Below are 27499 nucleotides of genomic sequence, written 5' to 3'. Positions count from 1 at the left end.
TTGATAACTAACAACAGTACCGTAATTTGTTTGTAACAGATATTGAAACAGTGAAGTGGAGTAAGAATTGAAAGTTATAGTAAGCATTCATGTAAATGTTGTGCACTAGTTGTCGGTATATAGTCTACAGTACCCTGGAGGCAAGTGTCTCCTGTAACCAAAGACCAAGATACAACTTTCTTTTTGTTGGGGGGGGGGGGAGTGGCAAGCCGTGATGAATAAGTGAAACAACAGCAATATTTACAAAATAAAAGTAGTTTACTTATTCTATTTATGTTTGTTGGGAGGCATTCATGTTTGTTGGGGGTCAAGACCCCCGTCCCCAGTATCTCGGTCCTTGCCTGTAACAAAGATAGGGGGAAAAAAGGGACGATTTTTCCATTTCTTTTTAATTAAAATTCTTTTTTATTTAAAGCACTGGCACCTGGGGTGTGTCTGGGGTTGAAGGGCATGAGGTCTGTATATTTTTTAGTCAAGAACAACGCTAATGTCAATATTTAGCTGTACAATGTCATACACATGCAATCAAATATTTTATACCAAACACATTAGCAGCCTACGTCTTTGTAATATTTTTTTAAAATTCCACGTAGCTATAGAAACGCGAGAGGAATGTGTACATTGTTTGTCCATCTGCGGATATTGACAACAATAAGTCGGGGTTTATGCAGTTTGCGTGTGCATTTATTGCGCGGAGATGTCAGTACGAATTGCTTGCCTGCTGCAATCACTTTCCTTTAATGGTTGGAAAATGACAATGCCTTACGCTGCCATTAAGAAATAATCATACTTCATCTGAATGCGAACTCCAATGCATTGTCGTCAGTTAATCCTTCATTTAACGTAGGAATCCAAATAATTGACATTCAGTGTTTTCAGACACGAAACAGCTCTGTTGTTAGGTAATATTTTCTTTCCTTCGGGGGTTAAGGGTGTCACCTCATAAGACTAGAAGAATTTTAGGGCAGAGAGCATTTGAAATGAATGATTATTTGTAGAATGAATCAATTTTCTAGAGCTCACTGCAAAGAGTAAGTATTTACGCCCTGAGCTTACTTGTCCCAGGGTACTGCTTCAGTCAATCAACGAAAAGATTACGATGACAGTATTTTCTCTGTAAAAGAAAATCAAAAATTATTCAATGCAGTTTTCAAAACTGTATCTTCTCTTCATAAAGAGAAATTAAGTTAGGGAGACCATTTGAAAGCACTCTGAAGAGAAAACTGTTTTATTGGCAACTGCATTTCTAAAACTAGGACTTCTGTGAGTTCAGCAACAACGCAGGAAAATGTGGCTGATGAATCAGAAGTAATGACACGATTAACGAACAAAGCATAATACGAAGGGCAGTAAAGATTCACGTGTCTTACCAGCAAACAATATGAACAACATATTGACTCAGAGGCATAAAATGATTCATCTAGAAGTCAGTTGAAGTAGAGAGAGATAATTTTTATGAAAACGTTTTCAGATTAGAGAGGCATAAATCATCTACAATATATGCAAAACTCTTTTATCTTTGAAAACGACCCCAGACAATCGCTTTGTTGTAAAAGTCTAGAAAAGTCTGGTCATGTTTCAAATAAAGGAAAGTCTAGTCATGTTTCGTATTTTGACAAATATTGAAATGAAAAATTTCGTTTGAAAACTGTTTTTAGTTTTATAATTTTTTCTTGGTATTACTTTAATGATAGCACTTCTTACTATCACACAATATTCTAATGCTGGACAATCCATATTCAACTTTACTAAGCGTTATCCCCAGTGACGTAATGGAGCCACCGGGAGCCCTAACGAAAAACAGAGACACGGCCCCAATTAATGGACTGCAAAATAGTCCCATCCAAGAGTCTAGAGCATGTCAAACACAATAGCAAGATGTGAAAATGATAATTTTTCTCATTAACTAGAGGATTTGTTTCTAAAAAGTTTTTTTAAAACGGTTGAACTTGAGCGAAGCGTAAAAAACGTGGATACGAAAACAATCTAGGTGCCCCTTTTGGTCGGGGGCCCTTGGTTATCGAACTAAGGTGCCTCAAACTGCGTTACGCCACTGGTTAGCCTTAGCCCCTACATTTACTACAAACTGTAGAATTTATTCTTGTTCTGAAATTACTTTCAAACCTCTATTGGCAATACCTGTGTTGTTGTTGGCAAGCCCTTGTTGCTGTTGATAACAACGCCTTTGTTGCTGAAAAGATATCATTATTATAATTATTATGAAAAAAAATTTTTGCTGTATTTAAAGTCAGCAGAAAAAAGAAAGAGTTGGATCCAAATCGAATAACGAGTGTAGCCTATGGTAATGGTGTCGGAGATCTTCTAGAAGGATCATTTTCTAGAGATCTTCACGATGAACTGGGGCGGTCATAGGTTTATTTCCGTATGTGGTTATGGTGCGGAAATATACCTCTGCCATCATTTGCTCACGTCGTCTTTTAAGAGGAAATTAGCACAATTAAACAGAATTTCGTGTTGTTGAAAAATCTAAAGATTAAACATGAAAATGAAAGAGAAAAGAGAGATAATGATGTGAAGGACAGGTAGAGTCAGGGTCGCCGCTTCGGTGAGGGCTAGGGGGAGTTTTGCCATATAAGGGTGCTTCGTCACCAAATTTCCAAACTTTTTGGTAATGAAAGGATTGCTCACCCGCTTATGTCGGAAAATTGGGTCTGAGTCCCCCTTCCCTTCCTCGCCTTAACACAGTAGCTAGAGACAGCCCTGGGTAGAATGGGGTTTCTTTTATTGCACAATGAATTTGCTTCTTTCGTAACTGTTTTGAATTTCTGTTATTCGAGTAAAAAAAAGCCTTTATCTCAAAAACTGGGGTTACAAATAATATTTTTACAGTTTTACCATCAAGGTCAGCAACAACACTCTAAAATTTGTCCCAGGGTCCAGGTTTTTCTGACTTTACAGTTAGCGAGAGAAATTAGACACATTCAAAATTCCTATTTTAAGTAACTTTTCTCAAGAAGAATTTTCCCGCCGGCTTTGAAGTCAAATCAACAGCTTTTTTATGCATATTAACCATTCAGGGAGTGCCAATGATTCTCTTGAGTCTGTACTTCTTAGCATTTGAAAGCTCTTATCCAAACATCTACAATGTTAAAAAATAAAGGGAAACTGTTTAGAACCCGTTTAGGACCATAAACGATGCAATTAGAATCATCACGACAGGCAGTACCGTAGGAAGGGTAGAACTATTGGGGGGGCATCAGTGTTTGCCAACGAAGGATTTTATTATGTATAGACACCCCTCCCCCTATGGGCCTTGGCAACACTAGTTCGAATTTTGCATCTTTTTATTTAAAGAAAGTAGGATGAAAGAAGGATACGCATTGTTAAAAGTGTCCAAAATGGCGAGAATAATAGAAGAAATCACAAGCAAGAAGAAACCACATTTCAAATTACACTTCAAGTACTTCAAGTACAACCAAATTTAAAACAGATAAACAGATCTTAAACTATTCATAGATGGATTGAAGTCATACATTCGTTTTTCCCAACTAAAGCACTCAATAGAAACTCAACACACTCTTCTTTTATAAGAACCAGTAAATCTAAGTTCAGACCGACTGTTCTTTTTATTCGAAAATCTGAGGCTGGATTGTTCTTTACTTTTTCTTAAATTAAAAGAATGTAGGCAGTGCGATTGCTAGCGCTTTCGGACAATGGAGGTGTTCAGGCCTCATTTGCCAATAAAGTGAGTGAGACAGGCTTTATTTGCCGAAAAGTTTCACCAAAAAAAGCACCCACACATGGCTAAAATTCCTCGTTTGTGAGATAAAACGTTGTTCAAAATTGCATTTTGCAGAAGCTCAGGCTCAGCTTGTCCTTAATTTGTTCTTAACTTTTGTTTTTATAGAAAAGAATGAACTGTCGCTGCTGACCAGCTAAACAACTTTAAGAGCTGCCTGATGAATCTCCAGGATCCTCAGCTTAGCAAAAATTATAACATAAACCTACATTTTAGATGAAATCGTGTCCTTTACTAATGAAAAGCAACTATACGCATTATAACACAAACACAGCCGGATGTCAAGTTTTAGCGGGATGCAACTTAGAGTTAAACTTAACAAAATTACAGTCGATTTCCCATTCTTACGCTTATCTGTTGACTGCTACCAAATAATTTATTAACTTAAGTATCTTCGAGTTTTAAATTTCATGAACAATTTAGAAACTAGCAGCACTGGCAAATTTCTAAGTTCCTTCACAAAAGACTATATTCCCGTGACTCAATAAGTCAACTAACTGTGGCCGCTACAAAAATCTGTACGATGACTCACGTGTACTTAATATAAAGAGTTCTTGCATTTTTTGCTATAACTTTTTTGCTTTTTGTAAGCTGGGCTATTACAGAACACTGACCAATGGAAAATGTATTATCATTAGCCCACCACACGAAACCGTTATAATGGAACATGGGGGAGGGATGGAGACAGCATATAGTATCTTATGTAAAAAGGCAGTTTTACTGCAGCCAGGTTTGTGAGTAACCTAGGTTGGTCTTAATGCCTGTGACAATGAAGTATTGATTTAGCCGGAAGGTTGTTAGACACTTGAACAATGCCACGTTTAAAACTTGCCCTCCTAGTCCCACCCTCAAGATTAAAATGATAACGATCTGTATTTTTCCGATTTTCCTACTCATTTTATAGCTTCCCTTCCAGTCACTGGCTGTCTCCGTATGTCTACTGGACTTCTATACACGTGGGTTTCGCTACCATAACAATGAAATCACCAGGCATAATTAGATAGAAAGCTTTTATTTATATCGATTGACACTCACCTCATCAAGTAAAATTCGTGAATGGTCTTTTCTTTCTCCTGAAATAAATGATGATACTCGTAAAGTAATAGTCAGTTACCTTTATTAACAGAAGATGAATAAATAATATTTAAAAGACTAAACAGTTTGTGGATCCATTGTATCTGTTCATTATCTTTTCAAGAAAATAAATTCAGGTTCTTTTTGTTTTCATGCTTGTGTTAAAGGAAATGTTTCTTTACCTGATTACAAGGACGACGATGACCATCCTGCTAAATTTGTCGAATAATTCATCTAATTTCGTTTATATGGAGCAGTGTAATATAGACTGACAAACCATACGTAGGCAGAAAGACTAAGCCATGCCATGCTTGAGATAAGCTCTTCTACGTTTAGACATTTACTATCAAATGATAGGAATTGCTTGTCAATTGTTTGAAAAAACAGAGACAAGTTTTGAAGTGTCTTCACAACAGTCCCGAATTAGATGGATCAAAATGTAATGTGTGAATCTCAAAAGCATTTGCTTAAACTCCCCATAAACCCGTTCATTTCAAATATGCACTGGGGTTGCAAAGGTATTGAAACAGTAGTCGGCTCACAGTGACCAAGGGCTTAAGGCGACAAATTCAAAAAACAGAGGGTGAAGGGGTTTTAAAACGATAGTTTATGACCTCCCTTTTCTACTATGAAAATGTGTATAGCTTTGTGTAATGGGTATGTAGTGTTCTGTAAAGACCTACATACAGTAACTTTATATCTTTTTACCTTACACAGCTTGCTTCCTACCATAACGTATACTGTATTTTAGATTCAAGGCTTTAAGTTTGTAAGTTAATTCTATTTAGATGAAGAAACAATTGACACTTCAATTTAGAGCAACGAGTCAATGCAAAATATGGACGGTGAAATTCAGAGAAGGAGAGATAAGATAAAATGGAGCAAGAAGAAAGCAAGGTTAAAAAAGAAAAAGAAGAAGAAGACGACAAGCTTTGGAGATCACATTACAGAAATATTGAAGGGGGATATGAATTAAATAATGAAGAAGGCGACACATGAAGAATGTGGATCTATATAAGAATTGTTACTGACAATTTGTGATAGAGAATTTTCATTATGATAGTCTTCTTACTTCAGTATAATTTTAGTTTTCTTTACAATAAACTGCATAGCAATGATGCTTCTGAACGTCATTAGTGGAGGGGGGATTAGGGAGGCCCAAAAAAACGTAAACACTATTTTACACAGCAATTTTAAAACAAAATCATATGTTCTCATAGAGCAAGTCATAAGCTTAATGATGTACCTTATTTGTTCTTGACAAAGGCATCGTGTAATCAAACAAAACATTTCCAGAAATTTGGCTGAAAAGCAACTTCTACCGATTGGATACATTGATGTTCAAGGGTATAAAATACTTACAATAGGACATGGTTTTGACTACGATGTAGCATCGATGATTGGTCCAGAAGGCGAGCTGCAGGTAACATTTTGTGAATGGCAGAGAATATTTGGAAGAGAAAGTCTGAGATCAATGTTGAAAAACTCCTGCTAAGGAACTTCAGCAAGTGGGAAGCATCAAGTACCTTTGACAATGATCAAATGCTGAAGGGGGTAACAGAAGGCAACATTGCTTTTGTGGATGACGGTGGAAGGAGAGCCACATGATAAGAAAAACAACGATGAATGAGTTTTTACTTTACAATACCAGGCCTGTGCTGCTCTATGGAACTGATGGTTGTGCAACAAAAAGGAGGAGCACTTAAATAAATATTCAACCTTAGAAAAGGGAGTGCTCTCTCCTTGATTAGCCCAGCTACTGAGAAAGTACCTTCTTAACAATCTCCCCTTCATACAATTTCCCCTTCATACAATTTGATATGTATGTTATTATTGCTTTGTGTCGTTTTTCAATTTGCTCTGTTTTAGGTTTGTGTTTATTTGTATTGTGTGTAGTCTTGAATTAATGTAATTGATTAATTGTATATAGTTGAATTTTTAAGATATTAAACTGAAACTAATTTAACTGTTTTAAGCATTAAAACCTATTTTTAGAAGGGCATTATATCTAGCGATGCTTCGAGGGGACTGTAGTTTGAAAACTACAATTCACTGTTCATTCAAAAACCAACCCTTCATTCAGAAAATCATCACCAACTGCATGATTTATGTTGAATCTGAAAAGGCATCTTGTTCATTTGAGAATATTTCTTAGACCAAATCATGTTTTGCTGAGAAGTTCTTTTCAACAACCAAGTAAATTTAAACGTAAGAATTTTTTTCAATTTGAAGAAATGTATGTGTTATAAATCAAGTGTGATTTACCAGTTATGGTATAAATCAAACAATATTATGACAATAGAATCAGAATATGCTTTGATTCAAAGAATAAAATTTTAATCGTGCTTTGGCTAACACTGACAAGAGTCCTGGTCCAATAACAGAATCTTTCTAGCAAGTGATTAATTGATTACACGATTTCTAGAGTTTTCTAGGCAAAAGCTTTTCACATAAAACAAAAAACTTTCAACCAAATCTTTAAATTCAAAATGAAACATAACCTGTTCCTTAATGAGGGCCAATGTACATTCGGTGTACAAATAGCTATTATAAAAAATATGCAAATACTCAACATCATCCTGCAGCGCAACTAAATATTCTTGATAGCGCGTTTGTTAAAAAAACCAGGAAAATCCTGTAAAGAATTTATCAAGAAAAACCCATTATGCAACCCCTTAGGGTATATCATGTTGATGGTAAAAATTTTGATATCTGTAAAATACCCGGTGCTAAATTCTCTTCACATAATTTTCACAACATCACAGGTGTGCTGGAAAAGATCTTCTCCATCCCCATTATCGACCAATCATTTAGTTTAAATAAACCATTTTTTATTGAACTCTTTTTAGACATTCAACTTATAGCAGTCAAAAGAATGATTAATAAACTTCTTTTAACTTCTTTTATTATCCCCATGAAAACACAGGTTTCAACACAAAAAGTTTCTATATCCAATCTCGAGTCTGACATTGTTGTCTAATCTGTCGTTTTCTTTCCTTTGTCTCACTTGTATTTTTTGGTGGAATTCAAAGGACGACGTGGAGACTCATTTGTGATTTTGTTAATAATTATTTCTTATCACCATTATGTTCATAAAAGCACTCGTTGATAAACACATGTTTTATATCATTTTTTCATATATATGCTGCATTTTTTCCATGACAGAATTTCGATAAGTGCATCAATATAAATTTTTTTAAATTCCACCATGAATATATTATTATTCTTGATATACATACATCTCACTAAATAAACCAAAGGGTTTCCTTCCCAAATCAAACTTTGAAGACAATATTTCATTGGAGGCAGAAAATTACGCTGTGATTCAGGACTTCTCTAAAAATAGGGGCCAGATAGGAGACGCAGGGCCCACGCCACGAATTTGAAAGAGGGGCAGCCAAGGCTAGCAAAAGTAGAGGGCCAAGGCTAGCAAAAGTAGGGGGCGAGGCTTCTTTGCTCTTTTACTGCAGCTTTAAAACTACTTGCTTTGCAAAAAAGTAGAGGGAGTATGGCGTTGGCTTTGAGACGGCTGGCTTCATACATAGTACAATATCTAGCACCCACTCCTCCCACTAACTCAAAGCTTGGGCACAAGGAGTTTGACATAAAATATGTCAATATGGTACAGGAAGAAGAGGTTGGGTGGGAATTGTCAACACTGTCTGTCAAGTGTTCCAGACTTTCACCATGTTAACGAAAAGACACAGCCTTAAACTTTTGTCTTCTCTCCTTCTTCGCGTAACTTCACTGACGTTTTTTACCTAGTAATATCACCTATACTACGCAGTTTCTTTAACGCAACATAAACATTTTCAAAAAGAGATTCGATATCTGTATGGAAGAAAGATTGATCTCATAGAAAAGAAAGATAAGTGTTTCTTTCAAATAGAAAAAAACTTAGAAGTGAGAAAACGCAATTCTTAAGAATTGGAAATCCACATTGTTTGAATGCGGTCGACGAGTTTTGTGCGCATGAACAAGCGAATGTGGCACACACGCAACGTGTTTTGTCAAAAGCTATGACAAACGTTGTTTTAATCACACTATTCTTCATCGTCACATGCTTAAGTTATATTTGAGCTATGCGTGCTTAGAAAAACAGTGTGTATATTTCAAATTAACTTTTTCAAGAGTCAAATGTACTTTCATGGTTTAGTTTTTCAGCAACCTTTTTGTTTCTGAATATTTAGCCCAGTTATTGCAGAACATAACATAGAAACGGCTTCTTTCTTCGATCAAATTCAAGCTTAATTTCTAGTGATTTTTTTCATTTGGTTCGTCAGGCTTTTTCTTAAACTGTGGGGCTTATCACTTCACAAAAATCGCAAAATCATTTTGCTTCTTAGACAAGTCCCTAAGAAACCTGTTGTTTGATCTTGGCCTGGCCTTCCAGATTAGGGGGTGGAGAGTCATCAATAGAAAAATTTACCGACGAAGACATAGATGGAGAAGAACTTAGGTGCTTTATCACTCATTGGTAAACGAATTTGCCGACAAAGAAAGGATTTTGTAGACAAACTGAAGATTTACCGACGAATTCATGAAGTTTTTGTGAGGTGTTAAACTCCCCTCTACCCCCGCTAGCTACGTCCTTGGATACACACCTCGTCTTTAACATTTTCCTTCTGATTTTCTTCTAATATTCACTTCGTCTCTCATCCAGGAATGTCCAAATCACAACATATCTTCTAAAACGTCTCCCCAGCTTGTCAGATTTTCTCACTAAAGCAAGATTAGATGACAATAGAACAGGATGGGGCAGTTTGACATGAAAAGGGCAACACTCGATCAGTTATCCTTCATTTGAGCATCATATCAAAGAATGATAAGCAGTCTACTGAGAAAATATCAGGAACCATGTAAGTGAAACAATGATTGTCTGTATTGAGTATGCTATTGAATCGTCTGAAACTGATCCATGAAAATTTGCAACAAAAAAACATATCACCACATAAATAGAAGCAAATTTCTTTCTTTCGATTAAACTGGTCACTGATTGTTTAAAATTGCAAAATTTGACATATGTAGTATAAAAGGTGAAGTTTAACTGTAGGAAGTAGTTTTTTAAGGGGAAAAGGACCTTCCCCTAGAATTCGACTTACATAAACCATTTAGTGACGTGAGGACATTTGGCAAAAGCCTAAAAGAGCAATGGCCTCCCTCCAAGTTTTTAGCAACTAAGGTTTTCCCTTCAGAGCTCTTCATCTAAAATTATACAAAAATCGATGGTTCCATAAAAATAATGCCTTCAACCCACTGTAAAGGAAGGACGTCTGCATATATATTGCCAAGGGCTCTTCAAGTCCTCCTCCAAGTGAATCTTGTTGACCAGGCATTGAAGAAATGGTTTCAGGCTTAGCATGGTTTGTGAATAATAACTACAAGGTTAACCTGAAATCGTTTATAAGTGTTGCATTTTACTATTCTAACACGGTATATTGCTGAATTAAATCACATCCACCCCCCCCCATCACTTTCCTGCTCTAAACAATGGAAAACCTGCCTGTTCCTATAAACCCCCTCCTCCTATCCTGTTCCACACAAAAGTTCCTATACTCTAACATGCTTTTTTTTAAGAACGCGAGCCTCAAAATTGGTCAAAGATCAAGAACAAACCAAGAACAAGGTGAGGTTGAGGTACTGTAAAATAATTTTGAATAAAGTTGTGAAGCCCCCTTTAAATAATTCCACCATAGAAATGAGGAGTATTTTGCCATCTATGAGCAGGGTTGCCAAATGATTGGAATGGTTGGCGGCCCAATTCGGCCCGCCAAAAAATAAACAAAAAACTACATTTTTCCTAATCGTGTGGAGTAATAGTGTAATCAAAAACTGTTTGTTACAAAGCTCCCACTTGCTTTCAATTTCAATTTTCTTTATATTTTTGTGGCTTTCGACATGCGGCAAAAATTCGGCCAACTTTCGCTTTTTCGGCCAAATCAATTTTCGACGGCCAACAGCTTTGAAAAACGGCCAGAATGGAGGAATTTGGCCAAATGTCAACACGGCCAAATGGCATCCCTGTCTATGAGTGCTTTTGTGGTCGATTTTCAAGCTTGTCGGAAAATAAAGAAAGGATTGCTTACTTTGCTAGCAAATGGGGCCTGAACACTCCCCCTGAGCACTATAACTAGCGACTGCACTCCTCACACTCCAATAGTTTATGAACAAAAAAGAACAATTCAGCCTCAAAGTTAAGTACAACCAGCCAGAAGATCAATTTACTGGTTCTTAATAAAAAGAGTGTAAGCAATAAAACTAAAATGCACCAGAATTGTTGATGCTGCAAAAGTTTGCTCTCCAGAGCAAATTTGAACCCATTTGTTGGAACATAAAAAAATGCAAAAAAACGTGTTCCTGTTTTTCCTTTGTAAAAATGGGCTTTCCTGGGTTTGTCAGAAAATTTAATTGATGATTGCAAACTTTCCATCATATTTAAAGTTTATAGGGAATTTATCCTTCCTTTTCTAGCTAATCAGCCTCACTTGATTTACACCAGCTTCAACATTGTAACATTGTAAGCCTGTGTTGAAAAGTTAAAACCGGATAAAGTTTATAACTTAGCTCCATATTGAACAGACGATTTTACCCTTTGTTTTGCTGCAACTAAACTCTTTCTTATAGGAAAAATTTTAGAAGAGCACAAGCCTCAAATTGGTCAAAAGTAAAAAACAAATTGAGAACAAGCTTAGGTTGAGCTACAGTAAAATTCAATTTTGAAAAGCGTTTTTTCTCACAAACGAGGATTTTTAGCCATGTGCAGGTGCTTTTTCGGTGAATATTCAGACTTTTTGGCAAATGAAGGTTGTCTCACTTATTTTGTTGGCAAATGAGGCTTGAACATCTTCCTAGAGCGAAGAAGCTAGCACTTGCACTTTTGCACCCTATTAATTAAGAACAAATTAAGAACAAACCAGCCTCAGATTTTCCAAAAAATTAAGAAAAGTCAGCCTGGACTAAAATTTACTGGTTCATATAAAAAAATTTTAAATAGTTCAATTATTTTTATCCATCAAAAGAACACAATGACACTCTTGTCGCTTACATGATAAATCTGATCTTGTTCTTTTCTATTACACCTTAGAATATTTCCAGACAGAAACTTTAATTTGTTTCCATGTACTTATTCTATTTTTTGCCGTTCTCCCTTTTTTCTGAAAGTCCCTGTATAAAAGCGACTCCTCAGACCATTGAATTTTTCAAATGCTCATTTAAAGCCTAAGGTAGCAATACCTTAATTGGAAATTGATCTAGCTGCATATGACTCCCATCTCAATGCAGTACATCAAAATGTAATCAAATATACAGTATATCAAAGTGTTAGTTGAGCATTTACAAAACAATTTGGCTACCTTTGTATCTCCATCTTTTCTTGCTAATCAAGAATACCGCGACCACTGCTAGCAGGATGTAATCTGGAAGAAATTAATACAATTATAACAATTGAGATGAATTTTGAGAAAAGATTTATTCTACTTGAAGTTTACTTGAGATTTTTGCTACATATTCTGCTTTTTAGCTAACGAAAATCTTCACGTGACAAAAGACCAAACTATGGGAAGAAAAATATAAAACTGCACGTGGTATCGGAGCCAAAAATCATGGGAATAAGAGTCAGAAAATCTCTGTGAGTGATTGATACGATCAAACGAGAATTGAGGCGTCTGATTTGAAAGAAATTCTGCACGTGTGAGAAGTAGCCACGAATTGCGAAACGATGAGCCTTATAAATAATTTATGACCCAGGTGGTGTACTTTGTTTGAAATAAAAACACTATTATACCTTGGCATTTCAAAATCTCAGCGTACCACTGGGTAACGTAGATTTTTAATGCCTTTATCTTTGCTTCGCTTATAAATTACGAAGGGTTCCTTGCCATTTGCGAGAATTTTTTTCTGCACGTCCTGGGCGAACGCTTGCTACGAATCTGTATCATTATTGTCTTATAAGAAAGGTGTTGTCGATCATCTTTGACGTATGTCGTAATTTGAAGGCAAACAAAGTCGTGTGTGTTTGTTATACAGAATAATAAAGCAAACAAGTAAAGTTTGTGTGGATATTGAAATTAAACGTGTACACTGCCCTTGTCCGACGGGAGCGAGCCTCGACCTCGTTAGCTCTCGTAACGCGTGCTTATAGAACAAAATATTGAAGAAACTTCTTTGTTTGGAATCACTGCTTCTTTAATTAAGGAAATGGTAGAAGTTTCCATATAATTTTATCGATGAAAGCCAGTAGACTAAGATTAAGGACTTTTTTTCGACAGGCTGGCTTGAAAATATCTTGAAGTCATTTTCTAAGAAAAATATAATTTGAGCCTTCTAAAAACACTGAAAAGTTTCTAAAAACTGTCCGACTTCGAGTTGGAATCCTGTCCGACTTTTGTAGCTTCATTTAGAAATCTGCTATCATTCTGCCGCCCTAGAACTTTTGAAGAAACTTTTTAAATTTTTTAAAGGATTAGATTTTTTTCTTCAGATAACGACTCATTCAAGTGTAAAGCAAAAGAATTCACCGGTCAATGAAGTGACAACCTGTCCTTCAGAATACATCACTGCGTGGATACACATACTATGAACCTCGATTTAAACCTCCAATTAGGATTTTTAATAACCCAGTGACCAAAATGCCGAGATGTATGCTCGTTACATTTCAAACTCTTTGCTTTCTGTTTTCTCTAAAATGGTCTTACTCTAAGACTACATGAATTCTATATGGAAACTTTGAATCCTAGTTGCTATCTGTCGTTTCAAAACTCTTAGCGAAACATTTTATTAAGCCTAGCACACGGACATTTTGGGTGATCCCATTAGTCTAGGCTGGTTAAACTTAATTTTATCGCTCCTGATAACAAATACTAGTTATTGCTCAAATACTAGGCTACGCTGGGTCTTTCCACCTGGTGTGGCGACAAAACTTCAAATTCTATCTTTGTGCGTTGATTGAAATTTATTCAAATAGCAATTGAATGCTCTAGGAATCAATTCTTAGCTCAATCTCTTAATTTGTAGATCAGTGGAAATTACAGAACAAGCTCAATTCTTTGCGTATTTTCTTCGTCTTACTTTTTCATAATTCTCGCCATCCTTATAGCCAATTTCCAACCACTTTAGTATGCGACCTGATCAGAAAATCGTGTAAGGTTTCATACGTTGAATTGTACGTTGAAAGAAGTGCCAGGAATAGCAATCACTATTAAGCCCCTGGAAAATCTAAAAAAGGGCCCAAGAGAGAGGACGTGAATCTATCAAATGTTCAAGGTAATGTATAAAATGTTATAATGGAAGTTATTCACAGAGACTGAAAAAGCAAAGAAAGTAGCAGATATGGAACCTGGGGCTGTTCTCCCCCTTCAATTATTTATAATATGCATAATGTTTATCATAAAAAATTATTTACAAATTTATAAGTTAGTACTGGAAAACATGTAATCGTGAACAAAATCGATGTAAACTATGTAAAAGAATTTAAGAGCTTTCAGAGGAAACATTTCTAGAGAATCTAGTACCGCTAGAAATCACTTTTTGTCGATTTATACCGCCCTCCTCTCAATTTAAACCGTCCTCCGCTACAATGTAACAATTTTTTAAGGATAATTTAACTACGGTTTCCTGCTTAAAAACGGTTTTCCTGTTCTGCGTTGTTAATTTAAAAGCATTTATCTGAAAATAATAATATGTATAATGAAACTTTACTTTTCTGGAATCATCCAAATCTCGTAAATGTAAAGTCAAATATATTATTCATGGGCTCGACTTCTTAATCAGTTTCTTCAGCACAACGACCATTGGATTTGTGGCCTGCATATAACCTAGAAGATTTCTCTTCGCTTTTAGTCTCCCGTACACAATTACAAGGTTATTTGATAAATCCGAACATATGTATCGATGTTGTTTATTTTACGGATAGCAGAGGCATTGGCTTAAAAAGTTGTAATGCCTCCAAAACATGCCTTGCACGCTGTTGGAGGTCAACGCCAAATTAAGATTACGAATAAAATGCTTAATGTAAGGGAGATCCATCAGCAGGAGTTAATAACAAAGAAAAGAAAACATTGCCGAATGTGTCGCACAATCGGTTCAGTTTTAGAAATCGCTAAACAACTCGTGCGAAGGTGAGTACAACGGCTGCAGCCATGGTGAAGTGGAAATTGCTCGCAAGAATTTTTTATCCCTTTCGAATCTGCAGTTGTCAATTATCCGCTGGAGGTGTTTCCTACGTAGATGGTGTAAATCAAAACAAGGAAAAATGATGGAAATACACGTTTACTCGACTTAAGATATTTCCTTTTTCGAAGTTTCTGGCTCCTCTTTGAATATACAGATTCAAATTTCGTAAAAGAATATCTGCTTGGCCAAAGCTACTACTTTGTACGAGTCCCGGAAACCAAGTGGCTTTGGTAATTGTCATAAGCTTTCAGGGAAAATAATCAGTCCAAACAAGAACAATTCAAACAGTGTCCTTCTCTGCTAAGCCTACAATTTCAGAAATTGGGAAAAATTTGAACTGTTCATTACATAAATTTAAAGTAAATGTGTCGTCTGTTTGACTATAGCTTTTCACAGACTGATATCTTAAGAGCAATATCAGAAAAGCATAATCGCTTTGATATATTAACATTATGGAATTAAATTACAAAGCCAACTTGTTCTGCTAATTTCCAGCGTTTTTCATTATCATCGGCTATACGCGCTTTAGTTCAATACCAGAGCATTACTGAACAAGTCGTCTACTGTCTCTAATACTGAGAAGAGCCATAACCACTGAATTACGGGTCGGCGAGCCATAATTATCAACCGTGTAAGATCCTCACTCCTTCGGAAACATCCAGTAGGCTTTTTAGGGCTGTGGCATATCAATCTCCTGTTACTGCAGGGTCCTCATTAGTGCACAATCATTCTGTTTTAAGCATAGAAAATTGAGTTATAGATTCAAGTAAGAAATACTGTAGTCCCTTGTTAAAGGAAGGGATGCACAGCCGCTTTGCTTTTTGCTTTCTAATAATGGCAAAGATCAGTTCCGCTTGGGAGGCATAAAATTCTGCACCCCATCACTTTTTTCATAACTAGACTTACTCACAATTGTCCCTAGATTTGTGGCCTGCTTTGCTATAAGGTGTATTGAGTGTTTATATTTTCTTGAACAGTGAGATTGATAGAATTTGTGCATCCACAATTTGTCCATAGAATCAGGTAAACTGTACAAGCAATGGAGAGGGCGCCACCAAACATAGTTAAGTAATCTCCTAGACTATTAATTGCAGAATGAAAGTAAGAAATTTACCAAAAGATGTTTATAACTGTGGGAATTATGTTTACGTCGGAAATGAAGATGGTCTGGTTTCATTGGATGCACTCAAATTCATGGCAACTGTGTCATCGACATAAAATGGGGTAGGTTTACGTCAACTTTCGTATCAGATATCATGCTTAATTTTCTATATCAATAAAGCGTGACACCAACTCAATAACCGCTAAAAATTCTCGCAATCATATATAAGAATTTGTATAACAATTTTCATGCAGTGCTCATCGCTATGGAATAAGTAGATGCAGCTAAAGAATATGCCGCTTCTCATATCGCTACTTATATCGCTACTTTCCTCTGCCTCAAAAAGACATTCAAAGAGCTAAGCATCGTTCCCACAAGATTTAGCGGTCAGCTTCGAGTTTCTTTTTTGAGAAGAAACGCCTGAATAAGTAGCGGCTATCTTACAAATCCAATTAGTTTGTTAGTCTTCGGCATTTGTACCTTCGTTAATCATTATGTATTTAGCATGAAAAACAAGCATTGCTTGGCTTTGAATTCTCGACGAACAATTGATATGAACAATTGAATACGTTTTGAAGGTAACAATGATTATTGTGTGAGGAGACTTTATCAATCAGCATGATGTTTTTGTTCTTCAGCCCAGCTAGCATGGGAACCGGCGATAGAGCATATAGGGAAATCGCCATAACAGAGCTGGACTGAAATGTGGAGATGTGGTGGATTTTCATGGTAATTAATGATTTGCTGAACTAAACTGATATCAGACAAGAGCTGCTCATCTTGTTAACATTCCCTAGGAACATTATACTTTGTGCAAATGACACATACTGGTTAAGCCGTCAGGCATCAAAACGGCTAGGAACAATTATGAGTTACTAATATTTGCTAATTATCTTACCCTCTATGTCCATACACGTATAATGGTCTGACCATATCTTAGTTGCTCCATAGTCAATAGAAGGAAAGACTGGTCCTCTCTCTATTTACTATGGTTGCTCTGAGGGTAACAAGTATAACAATTCATATATGTTCAAATATTTAAAATGGGAATTGTCACGTTTCGTGTGTCAGCAATGACAAATGTCAGATAATTTATTCAAACGTGATAGAATCAACTCGAAAAATTGTCAATGTCAAAATTAATAACTTTGGCAATTTTATAAAGAGCACCTAGCAAGCAAGTAGATAAGTTTCTTGGTTATTAATTGCAAATTTTAATGAACAAAATTTTAGTAGTAAATTCTCAATAAAGTAATTGTAGAAATGAGCACATAGCTGTGATGGGTAGAAAAAATTCCAGGTTTATACTGTCACGAGAGATCTTCCATATACATTTGAGGTGGATTTAGAATTAACATACTTTTTTAAACTCAGCATAGTTTTCAAAGACCTAATGCTGAAGTCATTCGATAAACAAATTTAAGCTAGAAGCAGCGACCGCATGGAATTAGTAGTGGCCTATTTACGTAGCAACAATACTTAAAAGGAAATTATCTTTTAATTCCGTGCTTTATTTCTTATCTTTCTTCTATTGCTCTTTGCACGAGTTCTTTGTTTTTGTATCCATATCTTGCGATTGTTATCGCAACAATATTTTCTACGTAAACAACGTTCTTCATTAAGTCAGATTTCTTAATATTGCAAAATATTTATAGGCCATTGTTTTGCAGTACCTTTATGAAGTTAAATTAAAACAAAAATAGATTGTTTTAAATGCATTCTTAAGTAAATATGAAGTTTTTAAAGTCAACCAAAGATTTTGCAAGCATAGAAATCAGATCAATTACTTTTTGTAACTTAGATAAATTAGATACATTAAATTACGCAAAATTTGAAGATGGCACTAAAAAATGACCAATCAAACACGTTTTTCTTACTTGCACGTTACTTTTGATCCACAACTTGATATAAATTTTCAGCTTACTTTCAATCACTATCCGACGTTTATTCTCTGAAGAGTGTCGGATGGAAAGTACTTAAGTATGCCATGTTTCCGCTATTTCGTGCCATCTTCAAACTTTAAGTTCTGTCTTGAATGAATTCATGAAGGGTATACAATTTTTTACAATTTTAACAATTTTTGATTATTCAGAATCAAATCTCAGTATGTCATGATTTAGCTGGTTAATCGTCTTACTGCAGTTTTTCTGTAAAATTTACTTTCATAACTCAAAGCAGGTTATAAACACAAAGGCAAAATTAAGAGCATCAACGATGAAAAATTAAAAACACTTTGAGTTTTTCTACATTGAAACTAGAAAAATTTTGTAGTATTTTCTTCGCAATCATTACTGCAAAAAGGTCTGTTTGAAGATTTTGTTTGTACATCAAAGTCATCTTTTATAATTTTTCTAAAAAACATATTGCTAGATATTGCTAAACCAATAGCGAATACATAACTAAAAACTGATATTTCATATGAGAATCGAGTTCCAAATACTCATCGGCTTAAGTAATATTCCAGTCTTAACTGCAGTAACTATATCTAAAGGAAATCTCCCTCTGCTTTGCCAAATCAATCTACATGGCGCAGAAGAAAGAAAAACAAAGGAAATAAACCACATCACTTTGGATGGCTAGATTCTGATTACAGTTAGAAACTCTATTGATGATATCACTCATTCTACAGATAGTAGCTTGGTGCATTATTGTCTGGTTTTGAATACTCATGGAGCTCTTCGGTTATGACTTTAATCTTGGAATAGCTTGTTACAAATAGAATACCCTACGTCACTCATCGATTTCTTTCTAAGAAGAAAGTAATAGTAATCTGACGGGTGGAAAAGAGTGGTTAGGCCCGTTAAAGCCAACACATTGTGATAACACTGAAAGCACTTTGTTGATATAATCGTTCTCATTACAATCATGATTTGAAAACTGACCAAAAGAAAGTTCTTTAATTGTACATAACAATATTCCCCCCCCCTGATTTTTATCTTTATTACTAAGCGTGGTTCTACTGTCTTCAGTGACATCAATCTATCTTCTTAAGAAGCAAGTCACTTATCATCTATCAGTGCCATCGGAACGAAATTCATATTGGTGGTGCTGCCCATTGTTTTCCTTCTCATTCAGTACACTGTTATAAAGGAAATATACTACAGTTTGACTATTATTGGGGGGCTCCAGCCCCCCAGCCCTCCCGGCTCCGACGGGCCTGTCTATCATCTATATCATAAGTTACTTGCTTCTTTGCTTTCTTGTTAATATGTTGCATTTCTAGGGAAGGATTTCTATAGGTAGCTAATTGGCTATTTTTTCATGATTGGTTCTAATCAATTAATACTAGATGTTTGTGTATAGCTTCTTCCTGCAACTATAATTTTATTTTTAAATAGAATTAACATCTTGATATAAAAAGATATTTCGAGGAAGGTAGGAATAACCTTGTTTTCAAATTTTAAGGCCTTAGAAATATGTTTTCGTCACATTTCAGTCAATAAGCTAACAGTAAAGAGTAAATTGAACCAAAGAGAATGAAGTTCTTGTACAAAAATTAACAGTTGTTTTTTTGACAACCATTCAAATATTCAATGTTTCCAAAGTTAATGTTCAAAGGATTATGTACTGACTAAAATCCAAACATAATTTTAAGCTAAATTAGTTAAAGAGAGATCAGGAAAATAATTTCTGTTGAATTCTTTCATCAAAATCAAAGTTTCTTTCTAATCGCACGACTTTCTGTTCAACCTCTAATCGAAAGCGGACTAAAAATGGAAAGGTTTTGTTCTTGATAAAAAATGTCCAGAAAGTCAAAACGAAAAAATAAATTGTTTAGTTTGTAAAAAGAAAATCGTTGGACCACAATTTACTTATTGTTTACTTAAAAAATTTAAAGGCACGAGCCTAGAAGGTGACCTTAAAAGAAGATGACAAAACATGTCCTAAATGAAGGGATTACACTGACTTGTTCCTTGTTTACTCTCATCGCTATCCTTGTAGACATTAGCTTCGATAGAACACAGACTCGCGTGTCTAGGCTATGTACTGACTATTGATGCACACGTGCGGCTAGCACATAGGATAGTACCGCACATTTTGTGCATTCATCTCCCCCTATAATACACGGGCCCACTCGGTGTCGGTGCAACGGCTTTTTACGCGCCTCTCAGAATCCAAATAGTGCTACCGCCCTCTGGGTGAACTAATTCAAAGAGAGAATTAACTGACGGCGATGATGAAGAAATAATTCTTTTTAACTTGCTTGCGCTTTTCAAGTCTATCAATTTCTATTCTTAACTTATCAATGAACTTGCACGTGTTTAGAGCACTGTGCTTGGATCCACAGCCATCACTTCATTAAGTTACGGTTTTAAAACAATAAGCTGGACTCACGGTGAAAAGTAGTTTTCCTAGATTTATGGTGTGGTATAATGAATGCTAAGTAAAGCCAAAAATCAATGATGTATGGCCGCGGAAGATTATCAGAGTTTCGAGGGCGTATCAGCGTGTAGACCGTAAAAAGAGAAAGTAGCCTATACAATGCACTTTATGAATAATTTACAGAAAGAGTCATCCATTTTCAATTATTTGCATACTCACGCACTTGCAGCCTATTGTTTAAAACACGTCTTGCCAAATCAGTAACTTACGAGCGACTTAATTTGCATAACAAAGGACCGTGTATAAATGAGCGGCGAATGAGCAACGCAGAACATTAGCTGAAAGCGGCAAGGCAACGTAGTTAGCAAGAGATCATTCTACCTTCAAACGTGTGTGCAGAATATGATTGAAAACGGCACATCAAGAATGTCTGAGAGCGGTTCTCCAGCGGAAAGTCTGTTGAGTTTCCTGAATACAGCTTCTAGCAGCGTAAAAAATGTTCTAGCAAGGCCGGGCTGCTTTAAAAGAAACACTAACCATAGAAGATTTTTACAGAAACAACTTAGAGTTACGACGAGAGGTTCCGAGACGGTGACAGGGAAACAAGAAATATCCAAGAAGCAATTTTCTTTAAGCAAAGTGAAGCAAAGAAATTCAATGAAACGTCGAACTGAAGAATCATTCCCGGATGACGCAGCACTTCGGAAAACGGTGCCGCCAAGGAAGAAAATGAACGCTACGGCAAAAGATCAGTATACTGTAAAACGCAATGTGATTGCAACAAATGAGGTACAAAATGAGCTTCAATACTTAGATGAATGTAAGCGGTTTAGTGCAATGGTTGACGATCTTGTAGACAATTTGCTAGACTCTTCATCGCAGAGTGAAAGCAACCAAAGATTAGCAAATGAAACCTCGGAAGTTTCTTCATATTCGTACACTAGGTCGGGATCTATCTCCTCGTCATATTCATCAGCATCAGAAGAAGAAATCGTCCCCGACTTCATGTCTGGAGAAGAACTAGTCCGATCTCTCGATATATCAGAACTTTTCATCCCTGAGGGGCACTCTAGCCCTGTAGAACAGCGATGTATCAGACAAGAACCGTACAGCGATAACGACTACCAAATGGTTCCAGGGAACGATAGTCCGGTACATGAAGAGTATATGTACGAAACAGACTTGATTGATGTACAAGGTATGCCGGTTTTTGAGAATGTCTTCCGTCAGTTTTCGCTTTGACGCAATGCATTCTAGCATACTTCTCTTCAGTATACTGCAACTGACACCCATGCCAGCACAGCTTCCTTCTCTGGGAGAGATACGACAATCCAGCTAAGATTCATCGTGCATTCGATACAGTCAGCCAAGAAAGATCTCTTAGATCATCAGTTCTACCACTGATTGCGATACCTAGATGAAATTGCCGAAGATGTATTGCTCTCTCCATAGAACGCGCTGAGATGCCTTTCACAAGGAGATGTTATCGCAAAGCAAGTTGAAGTCACTTTCTTCAAAGATTTTTTAATGGACAAGGAACCAAATTTCGAATGAATTTTTAAATTGCACCATTTAATAGAACATTATATTTATATACTAGACAAATGAATTGTATAATATTTAGATAAATGAATGTATTTTAGCGCAAAGAATTATCACTATAAATTTATAAAGGCACGAACTTTGTTTTCTTTCTTGACTCTGAATGTGTTTTATGGTATTGGTCATGACCTACGCAAAAATACCTTGTAAAATAAAAGTGCAGAAAAATCAAAAGACGATCATCAACGAAACCCTGTCAAATACTATTCAATTACTTGATTTTTTTACGAATTACATGAAATATAACGAATTAGAAGACGGGAGACATCGTGGACAGTGGCTTAAAGAAGAGGAGAACTCTCTCTATACAAACTTAAGGAGATAAACAAAATTCGATTTTCTACTACAGTTAATGCTCGTATCGCCCAAGATATCAGGGAGGGGGGCTAGTATCTTAGCGAATTTGGATAGAACTCTATTAGAGGCAGCCGTAATGTGAGCAGACTTCATTGGAAATCTTAGCATAGCAAAAAAATACCTTCCACAATTGCTTCAAAGGCCTTAGACACCCATAAAGTTACCATTAATTTTTTAGGTTTATTCTATATTCATATTTGCTTCAAAGAAAACATGAGAAGGCATTCTTGCCCTATTGCCAAATGCGTGATTTTGCCTGTATTCCTGTCAGACCGTGAGCTAAGAAGTTTTTAAAACACCAACATGCCTAAGTCAGGATGACAGTCTCTGACAGAAAGAGACTCTGCATCTGCCCTCTTGTAATCAGTTTTTTAAACATATTCAAATTATTGAAACCATTTCTTGATCCAAAAGTTTTTTTTCTATGTGAAGTATACCTCTTTAAGGTGTAGGCTACTTCTTCATTTTGAAAAGATGATTTTCCCATGTCTCTAATCTATCTTGATGTTTATCTCGATGACTCTTTTTTAAAAGAAGCACTGATAACAGATTTGTCAACAATGAGCACACATCTTAAGCTTGGTTTCCGCTTTGAGTTAGCGTGAGTTAATTTGAGATAATTCTGTGATCTGACATGATTTAAAAATAATATTATAGTGGAAACGCTCATTAAATATTATCTTATGAAAATTAACTCGTGTCAACTCAAAGTAGAAACCAAGTTTTAGTGGTATATTAAAAAGATGATTTCTAAGATAAATTTCAAGCCCAATTTTATACATGTAAATATCGTTTATTCCTTTACAAAAGCACATACACCTTACGCTAGCCGGTCTATAGCAGGTATATACGGAACCTGTTGATTTTTTTGTTCTCTAGATTCGACATTCAGAGCGTTTGTTGTCTTAAAATAAAATCTATGTACCAGAACACAAATAGACCTTGCGCATATCAATATCACAAAACAAACATATGTCAAAGGTCCATTTTGCAATACATTGCAATTTTGAGCAAGCTTGATTCCCTTATTACTGAATGCCGTCGAGTCAATTTATTATAGACTTATTACTTTTGCCATAGGAGAAGACTGGGTAGGCTCGATCCTCATGCCTGCTTAGGCAACTCCTCCCCCAAGTCTCGAGTTCATAAGCTAGAAAGTGATATCAAACTTCCTTATTAAAGTTTTTGTAAGATTTAAATTGGGTTTGTAAGAGACAGTTTATCGCAAATAAATAGGATACTGCTCTCTGCCCCCGGCACCCCACCTAGGTATCACGACTTTTTACATAAAAGCGTAAAGTATCCTAATGATGGAGTAATGTGTAAAAGTTTGACATTGAGAAGCACAAAAAGATGAAGCCCATCTTTCATACGCTGGAAGGTTTGATTGAGCGTCAATATAATGAGTGGAATTGTATTCAATAGATGTTGCCCCTATGAATAGATCTCTTTCCATGTGATCTTTTTATATGCATTGCAAATTCACTCACAATCTAGTTAAAAGCTACATCTCAGAAAATCAAAATTAATTTCTCTTTTCAAAACTAAACCATTAGTGCAAAGATCTGTTCAAGGAAAGTCGGAATCTTACGAGGGAGATCGAATTGGAAATTAAATCTTCATGTGGTAAATGAATGTCATTCAAATTTTTGGTAAAAACCAGAAAAGTTGAGGTCACAACTTAGGTTTTACCTCAATATGTAGTATTTGACATGGAATAAAATGAAAGGGTATCAGAAGTCCTTAAAATATAACAATGAATTTTGCCCATAAAGGGTGTCAGATCAACAGTTCGAGCGTGCACATGGCCCTTTTAGTCAATTTGCAAAGAGAGCGTGTGGTACTCAACTGAAGGATGATTTCTTTGTGGTGTTTGCACTACATATCGAAAAAAATTGTAAAACAAAGAAATTAAGATAATGAAAAAGGCACTATCTTATTTCAAGTTTAAGCACTTGGCAACATCTCTGTGGGCATAATTACAAATGCAAGACCACGTGCAGATGGTCACGGTAATGTGTGATAAACGAACTTGGTAATAAACAGACAGAAATATAGAAACAAGATTTTGATATCATTTGAAATGAAACACCCAGGAAACCTCATTAACGTGGCAATAATTTAATCAAACTTCGTTAAAAATACTTTCATATCTTAAACAATTGTGCATCTAAAGTTTGGTTTCACTGCTTTAGATCTTTACTTTAAGAAACTTCCACTATGCAGAATAAGTACCCTAAGGAATAGACTTACATAGGAAACAATTACATAGAAATCTTAGCGTGGTGTTAGCTTTCAATTGTTCTTTAAGCTGAGCACCTTGCTGTCTTCTACTCTAAAGCATAATGTAAAAATGATATAAAATGAAAACATAATTTTTAGAAACGCCGAATTCCATATAAAATTTGTAGTCCTTTTCGGCTGTTTTTGCTTCATCAAAGACTGTTTGCAAATGTGTTACTATGGAAACCATAAGGTTATATCTCGTTGTCATTCAACATATCACTGCCTGATAATTTGTTTATGTGCCAATTCAGAAGTATATGAATCCAGACTTGTATATGAAAAAATATTCAAGACAAAATGAGAAACAAGCTTCATTAAGTTTATCCATTGAAGACCTAGTCTCGTAGAATATTGTTCTACCATTAGAAACTTTTAAAGGACAAAGGAATTGTTTCAAATTGCTTAAAACCTTTGGCCGATAAGCTACTCAAATTCATTAAATGGAAATGCTTAAAATAGTCGGAGTTTAGGTAATTTGCCTTATTTTCCTCTTTTTGACTCCTCAGTGTTGGGGGCTGTAAAATAGCAGTAAAAAAGTTTCACATAACAAGGGAACTTTTGGTAGGAGCATTGTTATAAGCCGTAGAATGATATTCATTGACAACACAATAATACAGATGCAATCAGGCCTTCAATACTGAGAATAATCTAGGTTTTGTCATTCATCCTAATAAACTACATTTACCAAATAGGCATTTGCTCAAAATACGTAATCATACATTCTATCATCTGCACAAAAAGTTTCAATTGTGGCATTTATATCTATTTTTGGCGTATGACAAATCGGTTTGTCGTCTATCGCCACGTTTGTCAACCAAACCTTGGCAAATCTACTGTAAAAGTCATGTCTACAATTAATTGCTCAAGATGAAAGACAGTGACGAGTGAGATGACCCTAACCTTAGCTCAACATTGTCTTTGAGAATAGTAGCATAGATATAACACATTTGGTAGCACTAGAGACTCCTGGGATCGAGGGACTCAACCAACGCTGGTACGTAGGAAATGTTACCCAAGAAAATGTTATAAAACCTAACAGGGAATGGGAAATCAATCATTGTTCAGGCTATAGTTTCCAGCAAAGTGAATGAGAAATCCTTTATTTTCAGACAAATTTGAAAATTCACCGAAAATACTTCTTAGATAGCAAAAACCTCCTCGTTTTCAGTTGGAATATTTTATGGAGGTTTCACAATATTGTTCAAAATCAAATTTAACATTAGCTCAGTTTCAGCTTGTTCTTAATTTGCTCTTAACTTTTCACCAGTTTTGAGGATGGTGTTCTTGTAAAAAAGAAGTGACACAGTTACCATCATTTGAATTCTACAATTGAACAATTGAAACATCCGAAGAACATTGTGTTTTACGTTTTGATCACGAAAGATAGGAAAAACGCCGTTCATCAGTCGTCTCATTGGAACATGGCAAAATTCAGACATGTAATCGCGTTGAGGTCTGTCGTACAGAGTATATCTCCATGGAAAAAATGCATAGCTAGAATTCCAGTCCTTCATTGGTCAACGAATTAGCATTAACATGGCAGAAATCACGGTCTGGGATTAATAAATAGTGAGAAATGATACATATTAAACGAGTTTTATGGTCTCCTTTACCTTTGCTTAATTGCATGGGTATTATCATTATTTCATTCTTTTCCTACAATTCTATTACTTCATGATTTTCAAACCTCCATAAAGGCATTTCTGACCAGGGAGCGCGCACTACTCTAAAAGTGGAGGGGCTGAAATGGGTGTGCCCGAAATTTGTTGAAGCCACGCCCTCTAGAAAGCCGGAAAACGCCCCTTTCAAGAAAATGCTTGCTTATTTCTATTGAATGTTTATAAAGAGTCTGGTTTAGAGAAAGTATCAATAACCATTAAAATATATATTATTAGCTCGAGGGTAATAAAAAACCAAGCTAGCCAAGTTAGAAAATACATCATGTCATTAAACAAGATGTAACACTTAGAAGAAAAACAAGTAAGAATTCAGTAAGAATTCGCGGATATTTTTAAAACATCTTAAATCACCTTTTTCAACAACCCTTCTTCCAGAGAAGTGAGTTGCTGAGGTGTTCAGAGGATTCTAAATGTTTACCGTACCTAGAAGTGTAATTCAAGACGGCTAATGGGAACGCGTGTAAAATCTTGCGGTGGTTGTTGAGCACTCAAGAAAGTTGTTTTAATTTTCTAACTCGTGAATAAAATACCAACAAAATGAAGGGCAAAAAGCTCCTTTCAGAAATCATGCCCTAGACATCAGAAAATCAGTCATGAGGCTACGTTCCCACATCATCGAGAGCGAGTTGGGCCGTTGGTGCATCGGCGCAAATCGCTAAACCTACCACTGATTTAAACAGGAACGGTTACTTTGTAATTTTCAATGATAACCCCCAAATTTAATTGATAAAGGGGAGGGAATGGACAAGAAAAGACTCTTTTCCCCACTAACAGCCGATGGCATCAGTCCTACCTAATAGCATCCAAATAAATGCTAACAGCATAAAGGAATGCCTAAAGGTACGAGAAATTTTATTAGAGGCATCAAGAGAAAAAAAGAGGGAGGGAGGGCCGGGAGAGAGGGAGGGCCGGAAAATAAACAGCACACTCTATTCATCGCCTTTCACCAAGCAAAGTGAAACCAACAATATGCTAAAAACCTTAAATACCCCCAAGAATAACCTAGGGAATGAAAACCACCATGAGCCATAAATGTTGCCCTAGCATTACTAAACAAAACCCCCGGAGGCCAAGACCACTTCGCAATACCAATAAACGAGTAACACAAATGCAAGAGAACCACGAGAAAGCGTGGCACATGAGACC

General features: G+C 35.9%; 1 protein-coding gene and 1 long non-coding RNA gene across 7 annotated transcripts; one reads left to right on the top strand and one right to left on the bottom strand.

Annotated features, from left to right (window-relative positions):
* Positions 1-296: 296 nt before the first annotated feature.
* On the bottom strand, positions 297-27244 carry LOC135696153 (uncharacterized). 6 transcript variants are annotated; one of them, XR_016144608.1, is made up of 5 exons: positions 22112-27244; positions 12187-12249; positions 9439-9556; positions 4796-4833; positions 297-2191 (listed from the first exon to the last, which is right to left on the bottom strand). It is a non-coding gene; the product is annotated as an uncharacterized LOC135696153 (long non-coding RNA). The 6 variants fall into 6 exon arrangements; XR_016144611.1 differs by having other exon boundaries at positions 297-1114; XR_016144610.1 differs by lacking the exon at positions 297-2191 and adding an exon at positions 2903-3100.
* LOC135696151 (uncharacterized) lies at positions 20767-22111 on the top strand. The gene has a single exon (XM_065215436.2). It carries the CDS (start codon positions 20832-20834, stop codon positions 21669-21671), a length of 840 nt encoding a protein of 279 aa, XP_065071508.1. The 5' UTR covers positions 20767-20831; the 3' UTR covers positions 21672-22111.
* Positions 27245-27499: the final 255 nt, after the last annotated feature.

The sequence above is a fragment of the Rhopilema esculentum genome, chromosome 14 (genome assembly GCF_057945365.1).
Source record: "Rhopilema esculentum isolate cy_ngs chromosome 14, ASM5794536v1, whole genome shotgun sequence".
Lineage (NCBI taxonomy): Eukaryota > Metazoa > Cnidaria > Scyphozoa > Rhizostomeae > Rhizostomatidae > Rhopilema > Rhopilema esculentum.
The sequence above is the reverse complement of the archived record's forward strand: the minus strand, read 5'-3'. Positions and strand labels throughout refer to the sequence as shown.